The sequence below is a fragment of the Jaculus jaculus genome, chromosome 1, assembly GCF_020740685.1.
Source record: "Jaculus jaculus isolate mJacJac1 chromosome 1, mJacJac1.mat.Y.cur, whole genome shotgun sequence".
Lineage (NCBI taxonomy): Eukaryota > Metazoa > Chordata > Mammalia > Rodentia > Dipodidae > Jaculus > Jaculus jaculus.
This window is the reverse complement of record NC_059102.1, coordinates 261864518-261885298: the sequence shown is the minus strand read 5'-3', so window position 1 is coordinate 261885298 and position 20781 is coordinate 261864518. Positions and strand designations below refer to the sequence as shown.

Sequence of the window (20781 nt, the reverse complement as noted above, 5' to 3'; positions counted from 1 at the left end):
GCTTTGTGGGCAAATGCCTTAAACCGCTAAGCCATCTTCTCCAGCCCCTGGTCTGTTTCTTGAGCCTCAAGAGCTGTGTAAGCTAGGTGTGGTGGCTCACATCTGTAATCCCAGCACTCGGGAGCTCTAGGCCAGCCTGGAGACACCGACCATGATGCTTCTTGGGGTTAGTCCTTGACGTTTGTCTACTGTTGAGAGGGGCTGAGAACCATACAGTTGCATTCATTGGGACTATTAAATGTCAACATGAGCATTGCAGTGGGGATCAAGGCCTGACTTTCCAGGGTGGCAATTCCAGCTTGTGTGAAGAATGGTGTGTGGGGATGAGGGGCACAGGCTCTGTCTGAAGTCAGGATGGACTTCCTGGGCTGGAGACATCAACTTCAAGCCTCAGACGCACTCCCAGCTTGCAGATTTAATCTTCGCTCCCCCACATAGAACCCGGGTGTGGGTGCGGCTGCCAGCCCCAGTCGGATCTCCGTGGGTCCAGGACCCCATCAGCTCCCAGAGTCCTGGCAGCCTCTTGAGATGACCTGGACTTTGAGTTCAGTCAGTCTGCTCCATCTTTCCTTCTGGATGTGGGGGAGGCCGGAGGAGGGTGGGGAGTGAGTCAGTGCTGGGGGTGGGCGGGCAGGGGAGTGGCCCTCATTTCCTTTCCATTCCCTCCACTAATGATGCAAGTTCAAGGAGCTCATCTCTGTGGTTCAGACCATTGAGCTGGTGCCTTGAAGCCTCTGGAACAGCTGTGGGAGTGAAGACTCATTACTCCAGACAAAGAGTGAGCAGCAGACTTAATATCCAGGCTATTACAGAGTTGGCCTTGAGAGCCAGAGCCGTGCCGGGCTGGAGGGGTGGTGGGAGGGCCTAGATGCTGGCTCTGGGCCACCCCTTTGGGGTGTCTCAGCGAGCTTCTGTTCTGTCAGTGCTTCAGACCTGGGGGAGGGTGGGGACCAGGACAGACTCTGCCACCTGCTATTCCTGCTGTCACTGGATGGCACAGTTATCTCCCTGCCTGTAGCCTAGACTGAATCACTGCCCCAGAAATCTCAGGAACTTTGTGGCTGGGTGGCCTAGAGTCCCCATTTCCCTGGGGGCTGTTAATAGCTCCTTCATTAATTCACACACTTTAGGCACACTTCCTCTGCTTTTAGCAAATGGAGAAGGAGCCTGGGGGGAAAGGATAGTGATGCTGGGGTGAGGGTCTGAGGGAGGGTTTCACTGCTCCCTCACCCTCCACCCCAAGCATCCCTGCCAAGTCCTAAATTGAACCTACTCACCATACTCAGGAAGGGGATGTTGAAGGTGTTGCCCAGGAAACCAAAGGCCATAGGGAAAAAGCCCCTAGGGACAGAGGGGAGAAAAGGGGTCAGGGACAACCTGTGAGGAGAGGAGGAGGGAAGCAAGGCTGATGACCCCCCCCCCACCCAGCCCCACTCAAAGGCTCAAGTTTTGGCTCCCTGGAGAGTATTCTGGAGATCGTCTGGGTACTACACACCCGGGTTGAGAGAGGCAGCATAGTGAAGTGGTTAAGAGGGAAGGTCTGGGGGCTGGAGAGATGGCTGAGTGGTGAAGGCATTTGCCTGCGAAGCCTAAAGACCCAGGTTCGATTCCTCAGGATCCACATAAGCCAGATGCAGGTGGCTCTGGAGTTTATTTGCAATGGCAGAAGGCCTTGGCATGCCCATACTAACACACACACACACACACACTCTCTCTCTCTCTCTCAAATAAATAAAAAACAAATAAATAATGAGGCTGGAGAAATGATTTAGTGGTTAAGGCGCTTGCCTACAAAGCCAACGGACCCAGGTACTGGTGCCCAGGACCCATGTAAACTAGATGTACAAGGTGGCACATGCGTCTGGAGTTCTTTGCAGTGGTTGGAGGTCCTGGCATGCCCATTCTCTCTCTCTCTCTCTCTCTCTCTCTCTCTCTCTCTCTCTCTCTCTCTAACTGCCTCTTTCCATGTCTCTCTATCTCTCAAGTAAATAAGTAAAAATAACATATTTTTTAGAAATAAAAATAAATTAAAAAGAAGAAATTCCATTTAATAAAAAAAAAGAATGACTGTCTGGGACTGATGTCTTGAATTCAGACCTTGCTGCTACTCCTTATTGGCACTGTGTGCACTGGGGAAAACCCTCACTTCTCTGAATCCATAGCCAGCTGTCCAACGTAGTTAGTAATGTTCATAACCACATCAAACCAACCTCAAAACACATTTATTTCTATGACTTACTCTCATGATTTATTTTTTATTTTTATTTTTTGGCTTTTCGAGGTAGGGTTTCACTCTAGCCCAGGCTGACCTGGAATTCACTATGTCGTTTGAGGATGTCCTCAAACTCATGGTGATCCTCCTACCTCTGGCTTCTGAGTGCTGGGATTAAAAGCTTACACCAATGGAATTTCAAAGGGGAAAGTGGGGGGGGGGAGGGAATTACCATGGGATATTTTTTTTATAATCATGGAAAATGCTAATAAAAATTAAGAAAATAAATAAATAAAAATTAACATTATTAAAAAAATAAAGCTTACGCCACCACACCCAGCTCTTTTTTTTTTTTTTTTTTTTTAGGTAGAGTCTCACTCTAGCCCAGGCTGACCTGGAATTCACTATGTAGTCTCAGGGTGGCCTCGAACTCATGGTGCTCCTCCTACCTCTGCCTCCCAAGTGCTGGGATTGAAGGCGTGCGCCACCACGTCCAGTTTCATGATTACTTCTATTCTGGTCTGCTGCCTTCTCCTGCCTGGCTGGGGCATGGAGCACCTGTTCCACTTGGCCGGACCCGGGCATGGACAATGATGGGGGTTCAGGTACAGAGGCTCTCAGACACACTTTTTGGGAATAGGAAGATTATTAACAGTTTGGAGCAGGAGTTTGGGACAAAGGGGGAGGGGCGAAGATGGGGGGTTGCAGCACTACCAGTCCATAAACCACAGCCAGTGAGGGGTTCTCAGGGGGAGGAGAGCACAGTGCAAGCTGAGAAGCAAGGGGAGAGAGGAGAGAAGAGAAAAGGCATGTATGTGAAGGAAAAGCAGGTGAGACCGAGAGATTCAGAACTATGCACCTAGTTGGGCATGGTGACGTGCGCCTTTCATCCCAACACTCAAGTGGCAGAGGTAGGAGGATCGCCATGAGTTTGAGTCCAGCCTGAGACGACATAGTGAATTCCAGGTCAGCCTGAGCTAGACTGAGACCCTACCTCAAAGAAGAAGAAGAAAAAAAAACCAGCAACAAAATAGAGAAAGAAAGAAAGAAAGAAAGAAAGAAAGAAAGAAAGAAAGAAAGAAAGAAAGAAAGAAAGAAAGAAAGAAAGAAAGAAAGAAAGAAGGAAAGAAACATGCACCTTATGTCAGGGAAGAGGCCAGAAGAAAGAGAGGGAGGTAGAATGCTACTTGGCCTTTTATGTTGTTGGGGTGTGGCAGACTGACCAGTGAGAGAGGGGCTTGAGGGGATGTGGGCCAGTGGTCAGGGAAGGAGACAGGCTAGATCCCCTGTTGAGCCCTCTGGGGAAGTGAGATCTCACTTTTGGCCACTTGGGAAGGGGAGGGGTTCTGAGACTAGAACAGACAGTGGCTGGAGGCGGTGTTCACATTGGCACTGTGCCCAAGCTACCTCGGCATGAACCACCTTTGCCCTTGGGGTCCCACCCTTGTCAAACTGGCTGGGCTGGACTGGGGACACGTGTGTGACCTCTCGTTCGCAAGGCTAGAAGCAGCAAGAGTGGGAAGGAAGCCCTGAGGGTTCCTAGATGGGTGATGAGGTTGGAGATTTGGATTCTGGCTGAGCCACTTCTCCCTGAACCTTGGTGTGGGGAGAGGGTGGTGGGGGTTGGCACTTACTTGAAGAGGTTAAAGAATCCATAGGCCTCCAAGAGCATGCCCAGGAGCGGCCAGCGCAGGAGCACGATGGCCACACCGCCCAGAAAGAAGCTGGTCCCCTTGAGCTTGTGCCGTTGGAAGAAGAAGGAAAACGTTCTCCTCAGGCCAATGATGAGGGAAAGGCCGGTCAGGAACAGCAGCTGTGGGCCAGGGAGAGGGGAGGAGAGTGACGGCCTGCCCCATCTCACTCCTCCAGGGTCAGGAGTTCAGGCCTGGGCAGGGTAGGGCCTCCTAACCTGTGAGGACCCTACTGGAGGAATGACCTGGCAATGGGTCAGAAGCCCAGAGCTGGGAGTAACTCCAGCCATTGGGACCAGAACTGTCCTGAGGAGAACTTGCAGGTCTTTAGTCTCCCACTGGTTTCCTCAGATTCTAGGCTCTTCCTCATATAGACTTCATTTCTCCTGAGGGAGCTGGGCTGCCCAGTGGTATCTTCCCCATTTACAGAGGAGAAGATTGGGGCCTACATAGGTTAGGGGTCATATGGAAAGACCTGTGGATGCATCAGGACCTAGTCTGCAGGACTGCACACTAGGTCCTCCATTCCAAGCCCTCCCGCTGCCTTCAGCATGGCTCCTGGGGATTGCTATAAGGGGGCTCAGGCTCCCCTACCCTGTTCCAACTACCTGCAAAAGCTTTGTCACCTTCACTCCCATTTCCTCCCCAAAGCCCTTCCCTCCTCTTTCCTCTCCTCACCCGCATGCTCAGATTTCCCCTCAGCCATGTTAGGTATCTAGCCCTGTTCCTAGACTCTGGGACTCAGTGATGAGGACAGGGTCTGGTTCACCGTAGGACCCCCAGGGCCTCACTCAGAGCATGGCCTAAGAATCCAGATCCTTAGATTCTCCCTGCTGTCCTCCCCCCCCCCCCACTAGGGGACCCCTCAGCGGCCCCGGATGGGCCTGATCTGGATGAACTTGGTGCTGACCTTTCTGGTCACAGAGATCGAAGCAAGGGGGAAGGGGCAGAAGAGGCACACGGGGCGGGGTACTCACATTTCCGAAAGCCAGGAGTACTGAGTCAAAGTACAGGAGTATCCCAAAGAGGATGAAAAACACGCCAAAGCCGGCAGTGCCAACTCCGACCTCTGCAACAAGCAGAGAGCGCCTGAAACGTTCCTGTCCCACGGGGCCCTCTTCCCACTCGGGAATCTTAGCATCTGGGCTCTCAGGGGAAGGAGGACGGGCAGGGAGCGGTCAGCTCCTCAAAACCATGCCCGACACATCCACCCACCATGGCATTCTGTCCCCTGAGCCCCACCCCATACTTCCAGCTTCATCTTCAAATACTGCCCGCTGTCGATCATTGCCCCCGGCCCCCATTGAGTCCCTGTCTAGACCTGCTCCCTGTGTTCCTGCGCGCACAGAGGGAGACCTGTGAAAGCTCAGGACCACCAGTCTGGGGACTAGCTGACTCCTAAGTGACTGCACCATCTCCTCTCCCCTAGGTGTTGACCTTCCGCAGGAAACAGGAGCCATGATCAGTCAGCCCTGTGGTCACCGTCCCCCTGGAGAAGCCAGCTCTGGGTAACCCATCCAGCTGCAACCTCTTGCAGTCTTTGTTTGCCTCGGTGGCCTCCCCTCACCCCAGCCTCCACTAGCTTCCACCCGGTGGGAGCTCTGGGTGAAGATGGACCCCACAGACAGTACTCCCTCCCTGTTGACAATGTCTCAGGGTATTTCTGAAGTCACACATTTCTGAAACACAGCCACTAAGCCATCTCTACAGCCCAACTTTATTTATTTTTATTTATTTATTTTGTTTTTTTCGAGGTAGGGTCTCATTCTGGTCCAGGATGACCTGGAATTTTACTATGTAGTCTCAGGGTAGCCTCGAACTCTTGGCGATCCTCCCACATCTGCCTCCTGAGTACTGGAATTAAAAGCATGTGCCAGGCTGGAGAGATGGCTTAGCGGTTAAACGCTTGCCTGTGAAGCCTAAGGACCCCGGTTCGAGGCTCGGTTCCCCAGGTCCCACGTTAGCCAGATGCACAAGGAGGCGCACGCGTCTGGAGTTCGTTTGCAGAGGCTGGAAGCCCTGGCGCGCCCATTCTCTCTCTCTCCCTCAATCTGTCCTTCTCTCTGTGTCTATCACTCTCAAATAAATAAATAAATAAAAATTAAAAAAAAAGCATGTGCCACCATGCTGGCTTTATTTATTTATTTTTAGTTAATTTATTATTATTTTATTATTATTGTTTTTTGAGGTAGTATCTCACTCTAGCCCAGGCTAACCTGGAATTCACAATGTAGTTCCAGGCTGGCCTCAAAGTCACAATGAGACTCTTACCTCTGCCTCCCAAGTGCTGAGATTAAAGGTGTGTGCTACTATACCTGGTCTAGTTTTTATTTTGTTTGTTTTTGTTTTTGTTTTTTTGTTTTTTTTTTTAATGAGAGAGAGAGAGAATTGGTGGGCCAGAGCCTCCAGCCACTGCAAATGAACTCCAGACACATGTACCACCTTGTGCATCTGGCTTATGTGGGTTCTGGAGAATCGAATTGGGATCCGTTGGCTTTGCAGGCAAATGCCTTAACTGCTAAGCCATCTCTCCAGCCCCTTCTTTGATTTTCAAGGCTACATAATATTCTACTACATATGTCATGTTTTGCTGATTTGTTCTATTGATAAGCATCTATATTACCTCCACTTTCTTGCTGCTGTGAATAATGTTATAATGTAGCAGGATACAAAACAAACAGAAATCAGTATCCTTCCTCTATACTAACAACAGAACATGCTGAGGATGAAATCAGAGAATCACTCCCATTCACAATTGCCTCCAAAAAAAGTACCTTGGAATAAACCTAATCTAGGAAGTAAAGGATCTCTACAATGAAGACTTTAAAAACACATTAAGAGAAGTAGCAGAAGACACTAGGAAATGGAAAGACGTCCCATGTTCTTGGATTGGAAGAATCAATATTGTGAAAATGGCAATCTTACCAAAAGCAATCTACACATTTAATGCAATACCCATCAAAATTCCAATTGCATTCTTTTTTTTAAAATTATTTATTTATTTATTTGACAGCGACAGACACAGAGAGAAAGACAGATAAAGGGAGAGAGAGATTGGGCACGCCAGGGCTTCCAGCCTCTGCAAACGAACTCCAGACGCGTGCGCCCCCTTGTGCATCTGGCTAAAGTGGGACCCGGGGAACCAAGCCTCGAACCGGGGTCCTTAGGCTTCACAGGCAAGCGCTTAACCACTAAGCCATCTCTCCAGCCCCCAATTGCATTCTTAACAGATGTAGAAAAAAATCCTAAAATTCATTTGGAAGCACAAAGAAACCTCTAATAAGCTGGGCATGGTGGCACACGCCTTAATCCCAGCACTTGGGAGGCAGTGGTAGGAGGATTGCTATGAGTTTGAGGCCACCCTGAAACTATATAGTGAATTCTAGGTTAGCCTGAGCAAAGGTGAGCCCTACCTTGAAAAGAAAAAAAGAAGCTCAAATATCCAAAACAATTTTGAGCAACAAAAATAAGGTTGGTGGTATCATTATACCTGATTTTAACCTACATTACAGAGCCATAGTAACAAAAACAGCATGGTACTGGCACAAAAGCAGACATGTAGATCAATGGAACAGAATAGAGGACCCAGATGCATGTTTGGGCAGCTACAGCCACTTGATCTTTGACAAAAATGCAAAAAATACTCATTGGAGAAAATATAGCCTCTTCAACAAATGGTGCTGGGAAAACTGGATATGTATCTGTAGAAGGATGAAAATAAATCCTTACCTCTCTCCGTGCACAAGAATTAAGTCCAAATGGGTCAAAGACCTAATATAAGACCCAAAACTCTTGGGCTGGAGAGATGGCTTAGTGGTTAAGCACTTGCCTGTGAAGCCGAAGGATCCTGGTTCAAGGCTCTATTCCCCAGGTCCCACATTAGCCAGATGCACAAGAGAGCGCACGCGTCTGGAGTTCGTTTGCAGTGGCTGGAGGCCCTGGCGCTCCCATTCTCTCTCTTCTCTCCCTATCTGCCTCTTTCTCTCTCTGTCACTATCAAATAAATAATAATTAAAAAAAAAAAGACCCAAAACTCTGAAACTGCTAGAGGAAAAAGTAGGGGAAAGCTTTCTACATATTGGCATAGGCAATGACTTTCAGAATATAACCCCAATGGCTCAGGAAATAAAACCACTAATCAACCACTGGGACCTCATGAAATTATAAAGCTTCTGTACAGCAAAGGACACTGTGAATAGAGCAACCTACAGAATGGGAGAGAATCATTGCCAGCTATACATCTGTCAGAGGATTAATACTCAAAATATACAAAGAACTCCAAAAACTAAATAATAAGAAATCAAGCAACCCAATTAAAAATGGACTACAGAGCTAAATAAAGAGTTCCCAAAAGATGAAATACCGATGGCATATAAACATGTAAAAAAACGTTCTACATCCTTAGCCACAAGGGAAATGCAAATTAAAACTACTTTGAGATTCCATCTCACTCCTGTCAGAATGGCTATTATCAAGAAATCAAATGACAGTAAATGCTGGCAAGGCTGTGGACAAGGAGGAGCCCTTTTACACTGTTGGTGGGAATGTAAACTGGTCCAGCCATTGTAGAAGTCAGTGTGGTGGTTCCTGAGACAGCTAAAAGTAGATTCACCATATGACCGAGCTATATCACTCCTAGGCATATATCCTAAGGACTCATCTTACTACCTTAGAGATACTTGCTCAACCATGTTTATTGCCGCCCTATTCACAATAGCTAGGAAATGGAGCCAGCAGAGATGTCCCTCAACTGATGAGTGGATAATGAAGATGTGGCACATTTACACAATGGAATGGTGGTAAAGAAAAATGAAATTATGAAACTTGAAGGGAAATGGATGGATCTGTAAAGGATTGTACTTAGGTAATCCAGGCCCAGAGAGCCAAGCTCTGCATATTATCCCTTATATATGAATCCTAGCTACAAATGTGTGGACTTGTATATGAGTTGGAATAAAACTTAGTAGCAGAGGCCAGTAAGCTAGAAAGGGGTTATAAGAGAGAGAGAAGAGAGGGGAGGACGTAAGGGGATGGTATTGTATATCTGTAAGTAGAAAACAGATTATTGGGGATAGAAAGGCCTAATAGAGGTCAAAAGAAGAGATTGAGTAAAGGTAGGGTAGGGGAAAGGTTTATCAAAATCTAAGAGGCTATGAATAAGTCATATGAAAACCTACTTTTTTGGGCAATGGGGCAGCCAGAAGCCATAGATTGTTAGTAGAAAATTTTCAGTGCCAGGGATGGGATACCTTCCAGTGAGTTGTTGGCCAGGGAGGTCCCGGATGCCCCTAAAACATTACAGGCCATTGCTGAAGCTCTTGATTTCCCACCAGGAATAGTTGGTAAGACCCTATTGCTGAGAGTCCACATACTTGGGCTGCAAGGTCACTGAGAACTCTTGCTGGAGCTGAGCTAAAAACCTTCATGTAGACAAGGTGACAGAAAGCTGGAATAAGCTACTCTGCATGCAGCTCCATGGGAGAGAGAGAAATCATCAGTGGAGATATTTAATAGTGGACACTACAAGCCTTACAGTTGGCTGGCCAGCCCAAATGAGCCAATGGGTGCAATAGTGGCATGTCTGTTATGGGGGAAACCAACCACTCTCTAATTGGACTGGAGGCCCACTCCATGGAAAGGAATACATGCCTGATATTGAAAACCTACGACGGAGGAAATCATGAGCCCTAGGGGTATAAAGCCTACTGGTGTCTGGCTAAATGCATATATTATGCTCACCAAATGCCTGGTAAGAACTTTTCTTAATGTTCATAGCCATGTATTAATGCTACTCTCACTTTTAGTTAGAGACACTTCTCTTTTCAGATGGTGATAACTCTGGGATGACTCAGAAGGAACCACAGTGACAGAGGAGTGCTCAGCACTGAAACATCTCTGTCACACCTTCCAAGGCTCGGGGTCCATTGCGGAAGAGGAAGGAAGGACAGGACTTCTTACAATGCAGTCTTCCAGATACAAAATGGCCTGGATATCCATGACCTCACAGTGCCTGGCACGACCTACACATGACAAGTATAATGGGAGGGAAAGATGATTACGTGAAAAGAAAAGAGAGACTGATTGAGAGGGGAAGGGGATATGATGGAGAGTGAGGTTGTGAAGGGAAAAGTGGGGAGGGGAGGAGGGAATCATCATGGTTTATTGTCTATAATTATGGAAGTTGTCAATAATAAAGAAATTAAAAAATAATATTACTATGAACGTAAGTGTAAAAATATCTCTTTAAAGGAAGAACTCCCCTAGCCCTGGGAATCATATAGTTAAGAAGTTTAGAAACTGTGTGGCTGGCTTGGAGACTGAGAAACTATACAAATGACTAGGGACAGGTTGGGACTCTGGGAATTCATCCAAAAACATTGTGATTGGCCACAGCAGCTAATCACTGTTTCAGAGATTGGTCTTCCCTGTTCCCTATTCCCTCCTCAACACAAAATAGCTCCAGGTTATTACCAAACTTTCAACAGACAATCCATCAGCCCACCATGTATGGATGGAGACAGCCCCAATATACCTAAACTCCTGAATACAGGCCTCATTTGAGCTTTCCACTTACAGGGGCTCCCATCCATGTCAATGGATGCTTTCTTGCGTGTCTCGTGTTTCTGTCTTTACTATCTGAATCCTGTTTAGTAAAGCCTGTTATATGCATTCCTCTAAGCAGCCTGTGATTGTCTTGTGGCCGAGAAGTGGTTAATTCTTTACTGCTTCCTGGGTAAGAACTCTTTGGAGCAGAACTCACTAAGAGCACCTCCCCTGCCCCATTCCACTTAAGATTCTGCTTTGAAAGCCAGCTGAGATGTTGTAGAACAGAAAACCCAGCACACGGGAGATGGAGGCAGGAGGATCAGGAGTTTAACGTCATCCTTGGCTACAGAGTAAGTTCAGAATTCAAACCAGCCACAGTGGAAACCCCTGGTGAAGATGCGTGCTAACATCATCACAGGTGTGTAGGCAAAGAATCATAAGGTCACAAGAGCTCTTCGTTGGAAGGTCCTGTTATGTGGGAGAATCCACATGAGGATTCAGCCTGGGCACTGTGATACACACCTTCAGTCCTGTGCTCGGGAGGATGAGGTGAAATGAGTGCAAGACAAATCTGGACAACAGAGTGAGACCCTGGCTCAAAATAAAACAAAACACATGGGTTGGAGAGATGGCTTAGCAGTTAAGGCACTTGCAAGTGAAGCCTAAGGACCCCGGTTCGATTGTCCAGGACCTACATAAGCCCAGATGCACGAGGTGGCGCATGCATCTTGAGTTCACCTGCAGAGGCTGAAGGCCCTGGCATGTCCATTCGCTCTCTCTCACTCGCTCACGTAAATAAATAAAAATAAAATAAAATAAAACACACAACCCAGGTGTGGTGTTCAGCATGCTTGTCATGCCAGCACTTGGGAGGCTGAAGCAGGAGGATAGCTGTGAGGTTGAGGCCAGTGTGGGCTGCATGGTTTGTTCCAGGCCATCCTGAGCTACAGAATGAGACCCTGTCTCACAAAACAAAGCAGGGAGGCCAGGTGTGGTGAAGCAACGCCTTTAATCCCAGCACTGGGGAGGCAGAGGTAGGAGGATCGCCATGAGTTCAAGGCCATCCTGAGACTACCCAGTGAATTTCAGGTCAGCCTGGGCCAGAGTGAGACCCTACCTCAAAAAAACAACACAAAACAAACAAACAAACAAAACAAAAACAGTGGCTTAACGGGTGCAATAGTGGCACGTCTGTCATGGTGGAAACCAACTGCCCTCTAATTGGATTGGAGGCCTGCTCCATGGGAGGGAATACATCCCTGATACTGAAAACTTATAACAGGGGTAGTCATGAGCCCTAGGGGTGTAACTACTGCTGTTGTCTGGATCAATGTATATACTATGCTCATCAAACTGCCCAGTAAGCACTTCTCTTAATGTTCATACCCATATATTAATGCTACTCTCACTTTTGGTAGAGAACCTTCTATTTTCAGATACAGTGACTTTGGGATGACTCAGAAGGCATCACGGTGCTGGAAAGAAGTGACAGGAATGCTCAGTACTGTAATATCTCTATCACACCTTCCAAGGCTCAGGGTCTATTGCTGAAGAAGTGGTGGAAAGCATATAAGAGCCAAAGGAAGGGTAGGACTCCTTACAATGCACTCCTCCAGACACAAAATGGCCTGGATATTCGTGACCTCACAGTGCCTGACACTCCCTACACAAGGCCATCATAATAGGAGGAAAAGATTATGACAGCAAAATGAAAGAGAGACTGATTGAAATGGGGAAGGAATATGATGGAGAACGGAGTTTCAAAGGGGAAAGTGAGGGGAGGGAGGGCATTACCATGGGATAGTATTTACAATCATGGAAATTGTTAATAAAAATTAATAATAAATACAAATTTAAAAACCAGGGCTTTATCCTCCTCACCTCCCTCATGGTGGGAACTCTGTACTTCCTCTCTTTTCTTCTCTTAATCTAATAGTCTCTCTAAACCTTAAAAAAAAACAAAATTCTCTCTATATGTCTTCTCATATACATATATAATAATCACTTTTTTTTTTTTTAAGACAGTGTCACTATGTATCCCAGACTGCTCTGAAATTTGTGATCGTCCTCCTTCAGCCTCCAGATTGGTGAGGTTCCAGGCTGGATGATGCTTTCTTCTGAAACAGTGATTTGCTGGCTTTCCATACTTATCGCTTCTTTGATTTACTCCAAACCCTTCATGGTGCGCTTCCAGAAGTATCCCGTGCAGCCTTCTTTATGCCGTACACTTACTGCTTCCAGCACTCCGTGAGATCCAAAAGCGTAGAGAAAGGGTTCAGAGAACGTGCTTCTGGCCCCCAGCTCCGAAATCCCTTCTCTCGCTTCCACCGTCCCCTAGTGCCCAAGGTCAAATTACGCAGCCAGGGGTCGCTGCGGAAGTCCTTTTCCAGGCAGCACAGAAGGTCGCCTGTGTGGGTGAGCATGTCATGCAGATAGATACCAGGGCAATGACAGAATGTCACAGTGTAAAGAGAGGGGGGCAGCGCCCCCTGCTGCACACGGCTGGGGCTGCTGCCGAACAGAAAGCCTGGAAATTAGGGTAATCTCAGCAGAGACCTCCTCAGGTCCCAGACTGACCGCCCTGCGGCTCCTAAACTGCTGCAGGAAAAGCCCGCAGCCTGCACCTTTGCAGATAAGACAAGCCAGGCTGAGCAGGGCCCAGCTTCATAGAAAGCGTAGAGCTGAAGCCACGTTCATTGTCTGCCTTGCTCCAGAAGCCGCATCTCCTGGAGCACGTGGATGGGTCCCTTTGGCCCATGCCTGTGCAAAGAACAATACATTCGTTCTCTGTTTCACACCAGCCCCCATTAGTCAGTCTGTAACTTAGGGGCTCAGGTTAGCCTCCCGCCGCAGTCTCTGAGTAGCTTGTGGCCTGCTGGTGTGAGCCAGTATGCCGTTCCCCCCACCCCTTTTTAACAACTCCATGTGTACAGAAAAGTTACAAATACGAGACAAAAAGTCTTTTCCTGACCCACTTGAGACCAAGTGCCGCTCCCCTGAATTTTTGGCGTGGCTAACTCTGATACACATTTCTGGCATTTGGCCCCCAGACCCTTTTTAAGTTTTACCACCCTGTTCAGTAATATCATTTGTAGGAAAAGAATATAGCTCATGGGGCGAGAGAGATGGCTTAGCAGTTAAGTCACTTGCCAGCAAAGCCAAAGGACCCAGTTTTGGTGCTCCAGGGTCATGTAATCCAGATGCACAAGGTGGCATATGCATCTGGGGTTCATTTGCATTGGTTGGAGGCCCTGGCACACTTGTTCCCTCTCTCAATTAAATTAAACTAATGTGGGCTGGAGAGATGGCTTAGTGGTTAAGCGCTTGCCTGTGAAGCCTAAGGACCCCAGTTCAAGGCTCAATTCCCCAGAACCCACGTTAGCCAGATGCACAAGGGGGCGCACGCATCTGGAGTGGATGGAAGCCCTGGTGTGCCCATTCTTTCTCTCTCTCTCTTTCTCTCTGTGTCACTCTCAAATAACTAATAAAAAATTTAAAAAATTAAACTAATGTTTATAAAACCACAACCATTGGGTTGGAGAGATGGCTCAGTGTTAAATGCACTTGCCTGCAAAGCCTAATGACCCAAGTTCAGTTCCCCAGTACCCATGTAAAGCCAGATACATAAAGTGGTGCATGCATTTGCAATTTATTTGCAGTGACTGGAAGCCCTGGCATGCCCATCCCCTCTGTCTCTCTTCTACCTCTCTGTCTGCTTGCAAATTAAAAAAAAATATAGTTTACCATAACATGTACCACTTAATGGTCATCTCCCTTGAGATGGAATACTTCAATCTCCACTTGATATAACCTTGGCCATTTAAGTTCAGGCCAGTTTTATTTTTATTTTTTAGCTGATTCTCCATTTGGGTTTGTGTGAGACTTCTCATGACTGGTTCCGGTTATGACTTGCAAACAGAGACATGTACTAGATGTGACAGTGTCCCCTACTGCACCCCAAAGAGCAGGGCCTGCTTCCAGCTTCACTGTCGTTGATGCGCCTGCTCTTCAGGCTGCAAACCGAGCCCCTCCCCTGCCCCATGGGTGCACCCTCCTCACCTCTGTCCATGGGCACACTGCCCCCAGGCAAGGGCTTTAACAGCCCACTTTGGGCTCTCCTTCTTTGAGCTCCATGGAATGGCTTTGAAACTATTTTTATTGCACTGGAGGGATGGCTTAGCCACTAAGGCACTTGCCTGCGAAGCCTAAGGATCCAGGTTCGATTCTCCAGATTCCACGTAAGCCAGATGCACATGATGGCACATGCATCTGAAGTTTGTTTGCAGTGGCTAGAAGCCCTGGCACACCCACTCTCTGCCTCTAATACATAAATAAGAAATAAAATATTTCTTATTTATTTGCAAGCAGAGAGAAAGAGAGAGTTGAGAGAGAGAGACCGAGAGAATGGGCACACCAGGACCTCCAGCCACTGTGTACAAACTCCAGATGCATGTGCCACTTTGTGCAATCTGGTTTTATGTGGGTACAGGGGAATGGATCCAGCCATCAAGCTTTGATGCAAGTGCCTTTTACTGCAAAGTCATCTCTCCAACAACATGACATGGCTTTCTGATAGAATCGTTCTGGAAACATCCACTTCTCCTTTCTCACAGTCAGCAATAGTGACGGACACTGCACCAGGCCCAGCTAAGCACTGTCATCATCTTACCTTGTTTAACTTTCCTAACCATGAGGTAGGGACTGCTGTTAACCTTATGTCACACACAAAACTAAAACAGAGAGGCTCTCCCACTTGGCCAAGCTTTGAATCTAGTCATTTGCCCCTGAAAAGTTTTTTTTTTTAATTTTTATTTATTTGCAAGCAGAGACAGACAGAGAGAGAGAGAGAGAAAAGAGAGAGAGAGAGAGAGAGAGAGAGAGAGAAAGAATGGGTGTGCCAGGGCCTCCAGACATTGAAACAAACTCCAGACTCATGAGCCATCTCCCCAGCCCTGAAAAGTTCTCTTAACCACCCGAGCTTTGTCCCCTTCTGCAGAAAGTATTCTTGCTTTAGCCATTAATGACCGTGTTACCAAATCCAGGAGCAGGTGCCAGGCCCCAGCAGCCAGTGACTGGTACCGTCTTTCCACGTGGCTCCCTGGACACTGATTTTCTCCCGGGCCTCCTCTGCCAGCTCCGGCTTCTCTCTCTTCCTCTTAGAGTTTTCACAGCTTAGGACCTCTGATCATACTAGCGCCCCGCTTAGAGTTCTCGTGGCTTCCACTGGCTTGGAATGAAGCGAACTTTCATCTGCTGGTGGCTTACAGGCCCTGCAGGATGGGACCTCAACCTGGATCTTCCCTCCCGCCCACTACACGACCCCCCTCACCCTCCGTTCTGCCCACGCTGCCTCAGGACCTCTGTGAACAGAACCCGCCCCAGCACGCCTCAGGTCTCTCCTCAAATGCCAGGTCCTCAGGGAGTCTGTCCCATCTCTGCTCCCTGACCTAAATCTGGTTCCCTCGCTTCCCGTTGGACTGCACATTCTTCTAGAATTTGTCACATTCGGTAAGAGCATGCCATTATGCCCGAAGGCTAATTGACTTAATCAAATGTCAGCATGCTCTGGACTCGGGCCTTTGCTGGCCTTCTTTCTCTATCTTGTTCTCCTGGTCCAGTTTAGGGGACAGACAAGGGAGGCAGTTTGGGCAAGGCTGAGAGACATTCTAGAAGTCCCAACAGGCCAGTGACCTTGGATGGGTAGTAGCCAGGAACACTGCTAAAAACAATAGTGGCATGTGGCAGGCCCACACCGTGCATCACCCCAGACCCAAAGGCCAGCAGCAGGGAGGCTGGAGTAGGCCCAGGGAAAATGAGAATGCTCATGGCTTTAGCATCATCTGTGTGCTGCTGACCCCCAAATTTCTCTCTGGATGGGCGCCTCCCTTGACCTTGAGACTTATATACCCCACTGCCCAAGTATGGTGGCATCTGTCTCAGAGTACAAGCACTCAGTATCGCTGACACACTCAGCATCTCTGACACCCTCAGAGACACTGACACACTCAGAGACACACACTCAGAGACACTGACACACTCAGCAGCACTGACACATCTCCAAACCCAGCTCTGGCCTCACCATTCCACAGATCTTACTGTTCTTAGCCAGGTCCATACAGAGGAGGCATTCTCCACCCTTCTCCTTATGCCTCCTTCATTCCCTTTTGCAGACTATAGTCTCTTTTATTTATTTATTTATTTGAGAGAGAGAAAGAAAGAGAGAGAAAGAGAGAGAAGGAGGGAGAGAATGGGTGTGCCAGGGCCTCCAGCTACTTGCAGACGAACTCCAGATGCACGCACCACCTTGTGCATCTGGATTACGTGGGCTCTGGGGAATCAAACCGGGATCTTTTGGCTTTGCAGGGAAATGTCTTAACTGCTAAGCCATCTCTCCAGCCCTATTTATTTGTTTTTTGAGATAGGGTCTCACTGTAGCCCAGGCTGACCTGGAATTCACTATGTAGTCTCAGGCTAGTCTTGAACTCACAGCAATCCTACCACCTCTGCCTCTCAAGTGCTAGGATTAAAGGCGTGCACACTATGTCCAGCTATTGGTCTCTTTTATAATGTTTATTTTAATATTTTGTTTATTTATGAGAGGTCTAGATAATGAACATGGGCACACCAGGGATTTTTGCCACTGAAAACAAACTCCAGACACACTCCAGATGCCACTTTGCGCATCTAGCTTTCCATGGATACGATGGGATTGAAGTAGGGCTGGCCGACTGCAAGCACATGCCTTTCACCGCTGAGCTATCTCCCCAGCCAACTAGTATTCTCAATGGGCAATAAGCTTTAGAAAGTGTAAATGGGGGCTGGAGAGATGGCTTAGCGGTTAAGCGCTTGCCTGTGAAGCCTAAGGACCCCGGTTCGAGGCTCAATTCCCCAGGACCCACGTTAGCCAGATGCACAAGGGGGTACATGCATCTGGAGTTCGTTTGCAGTGGTTGGAGCCCCTGGTGCACCCACTCTCTCTCTCTTTCTGTCTCTTTCTCTCTCTGTGTCTGTTGCTCTCAAATAAATAAAAAAAAGAAACAAAAAAAATTTTAATTAAAAATGTAAATAGATCATCTTTCTCATATTCAACACACACTAACGGTTTCCCATCTTATTACCTGAAAGCAGGATCTATACTATGTTAAGGGCTGGCCTTCAGGGATCCCTCATCCAGGCTCTTCCCTTTATTCACACTGCTCCAGCCACACCAGCCTCCTCAAACACACTAGGACACAATGCCTCAGGCCCTTTGCTCCAGCTCTCCCCTCTTCCTGGAACATTTTCCCTCCAAATAGCTGCACGGTCTTGTTTCTGGTTCTCCTACTGATTTCTCTATAAAAGGCCCTTCTCAGCAAGGCCTCTGACCACGTGATATGAAGCACACAACCATACTTCAAACTCCGCTCCCCTACTCTGTGTTTTCATTTTTGTTTTGGCTGGAGGTCTTCTTCCCACCTGACATGCTACATCGATATATACATATATTTTTTATTTATTTATTTGAGAGCAAGAGAGAGAAAATGGGCACCACAGGGCCTCCAGCCACTGCAAACAAACTCCAGACACATGTGTTACCTTGTGCATCTGGTTTACGTGGGTCCTGGTTAGTTGAGCCTGGGTCCTTTGGCTTTGCAGGCAAGTACCCTAACCACTAGGCAACCTTTCCAGTCCTGCATTGTCACTTCTTTATGGGCTAATGACCTGCCTTCCCTCCCTCAAAGGTTACTCCATTCTGGGCTCTATTCAGGCGCTGGCCTTGGTCTACTCACTGAACACAGCATTACCACACGGCTTCCATGAGGCGACAGGGCCTTTAGGGAACTGATTCCAGTGAAGCCCACATCTCCTCCCTATGGGCTCCTCAGAAGATGGTGTGCCTCCTCATAGGGCCCTCAGAGGAAAGGGAAGGCTACTTAGGAGTGAGGCTATAAAAGTGTGGACAAGGGAGTCTCTTCTGATGAGAAGGACTCAGAGCCACAAGGGGTGTTAAGGGTTTGAGGAGGAAACACCCGGATGGGCACAGGCCTTGTGGGTCCACATTGCTGCGTCCTGGTTCTCAGAACCCTGGGGGTCAAGGGCTCGGCTTGCCTAGAAAACTTGCTTTGGGTGGCCTGAGCGGCCCCCACCCTCCACAATCAGGAGCCACACCTGCTCTGGCCTCGTCGCCTTTCTGTCTCTGGGAAGCCAACACTGCAGCTCCCAGCCACTGGCTCCAGAGGTCACATTTGTAGGTTCCCTGGGGGAAAGGCATGCTGAGGGGAGCTTATCTCCACCCATCCTGGCTGGGACCCCAACCCCAGCCTCTCTCTCTCCCACCAGCCTCGCCACTTACTCTGCCACTCAGTGATGGAGATCATGCTGCGGTCCACTGGGGGCCTTCCGGGTCAGCTGGCTAGAGGTGAGCCAAGAGGACCGAGCTCGGGCATGCTCTCCGGAAGCTGACCCTTGGCAACTGTGAAGGAGCCTCTGGTAAATCATTAACTCCCACACTGGCAGGTTCCCCACAAGCAAATGAAGGCTTAAAGACACAGGCTGGTTCTGAGGCAAACGCCACGGGGCCCTCTCTCTAGGCCCCTCATCCTGGAGGCTGAGTTCGGCGACCCTAATCCTACACAACCCGGCCTGGGGTCTGCTTGGGTTCTTCCCTTGGTTTGGAGAAGGGTGTGGGGCCCGTCCTGAAAGCCATTATTTGCTCTGTGCTAGCATGCATGCAGGATGCGAGGGGCCAAAGAGCGTCTGAGGAAAGCCTATTGATGTTTGAATTGAAAAGAAGTAGAAGGGCTGGAGAGATGGCTTAGTGGTTAAGCGCTTGCCTGTGAAGCCTAAAGACCCTGGTTCGAGGCTCGGTTCCCCAGGTCCCACGTTAGCCAGATGCACAAGGGGGCGCACGCGTCTGGAATTCATTTGCAGAGGCTGGAAGCCCTGGCGCGCCCATTCTCTCTCTCTCTCTCTCTCTCTCTCTCTCTCACTCTCAAATAAGTAAATAAAAATAAACAAAAAAATAATAAAAAAAAAAGAAAAGAAGTAGAAAACTGGGACCATTTTATACAGAACCAAAAACACACGTACATAAGAAAACAAACTGGGCTGGAGAGATGGCTTAGCGGTTAAGGAGCTTGCCTGTGATGTCTAAGGACCCAGGTTTGATTCTCCCGGTCCCACGTTAGCCAGATGCACATGGTGGCTCACGCATCTGGAGTTCATTTGCAGTGGCTAGAGGCGCTAGTGTGCCCATTCTCTCTCTCTTTCTCTCTCACGCTCTCAAATAAACAAAAATAAATTTTAAAATGCTTTAAAAACTTTTTTTCAGAAAAGAAAACAAACTAACTCAGGCATAGTGGCACCGGCCAGTAATCCTAGCACTTGGGAGGTTGAGGCAAGACCATCTTGAGTATGAAGCCGGCCTCAGCTACATAGTGAATTTTGAGGCCAGCCTGAGTTTAAGGACTGCCTGGGCTGCGCAGTGAACGCCTATCTCCAAAAAGAATGAAAATAGTAGGGCATGAGCATCAGAATACAACTTAATGGCAAGAGCTATATGGGGTGATGTAAGCCTGTGATCCCAGCTAGGCCAAGGCAGGAGGATCACATGTTCAAGGCCTATCTGGACTATAAAATGAGGTCAGAGGCGGCCTGGAAAACTTAATAAAACCCTGTCTCAAAGTGAAAATGAAAAACAGCAGGGGTAGGAGGACGACCAGGGAGATGGCTCATTGGATAATGCACTTGCCACACAAGCATGAAGACCAGAGTCCAGATCCCCAGCACCTCTGTGAATACTGGCTGGGTGTGGCTACTGACCTATAATCCCAGCACGCAGGAGGTGGACACCTGGGATCCTACTGGGCAAGGCAGCTAGCTAGAGTAGCCCAGCGGGCAAGCCTTGGGTTCAAGTGAGAGAGCGTGCCTCAGTAAGTAAAGTAGAGAATCATGGAAGCAGACATCCAACATCAACTTCTGGCCTACACACACACACACACAAACACATGCACATCTCTACCCATAAGTGAACAGCACATATGTACAATACACTGTAAGTCCATACAAAAGTGAAAAAGGACTGGGGGTGTAGCAAAGTGGTAAAATGCTTGCCTAGTAAGCATGAGGCCCTAGGCTTGATCCCCAGTAATGCAAACAAACAAACACATACATTTTTAAAAAGCTTTATTTTTATTTATTTGAGGGAGAGAGAGAGAGAAAGAGACAGAGAGAGGGAGAGAGAGAATGGGCGTGCCAGGACCTCCAGCCACTGCAAACAAACTCCAGATGAATGCGCCCCCTTGTGCATCTAGCTTACATGGATCCTGGGGAATTGAACCTGGGCCCTTTGGC

The 20781-nt window shown here is 48.1% G+C and overlaps 1 protein-coding gene across 1 annotated transcript; it reads right to left on the bottom strand.

Moving 5' to 3' along the window:
• Nucleotides 1–633: 633 nt before the first annotated feature.
• Golt1a (golgi transport 1A) lies at nt 634–18894 on the bottom strand. Its single transcript, XM_004663572.3, has 5 exons — nt 18782–18894; nt 4881–4972; nt 3847–4025; nt 1278–1341; nt 634–743 (listed from the first exon to the last, which is right to left on the bottom strand). The coding sequence occupies exons 1-5, from the start codon at nt 18804–18806 to the stop codon at nt 705–707; spliced, it is 399 nt and encodes a 132-aa protein (XP_004663629.1). The 5' UTR covers nt 18807–18894; the 3' UTR covers nt 634–704.
• Nucleotides 18895–20781: the final 1887 nt, after the last annotated feature.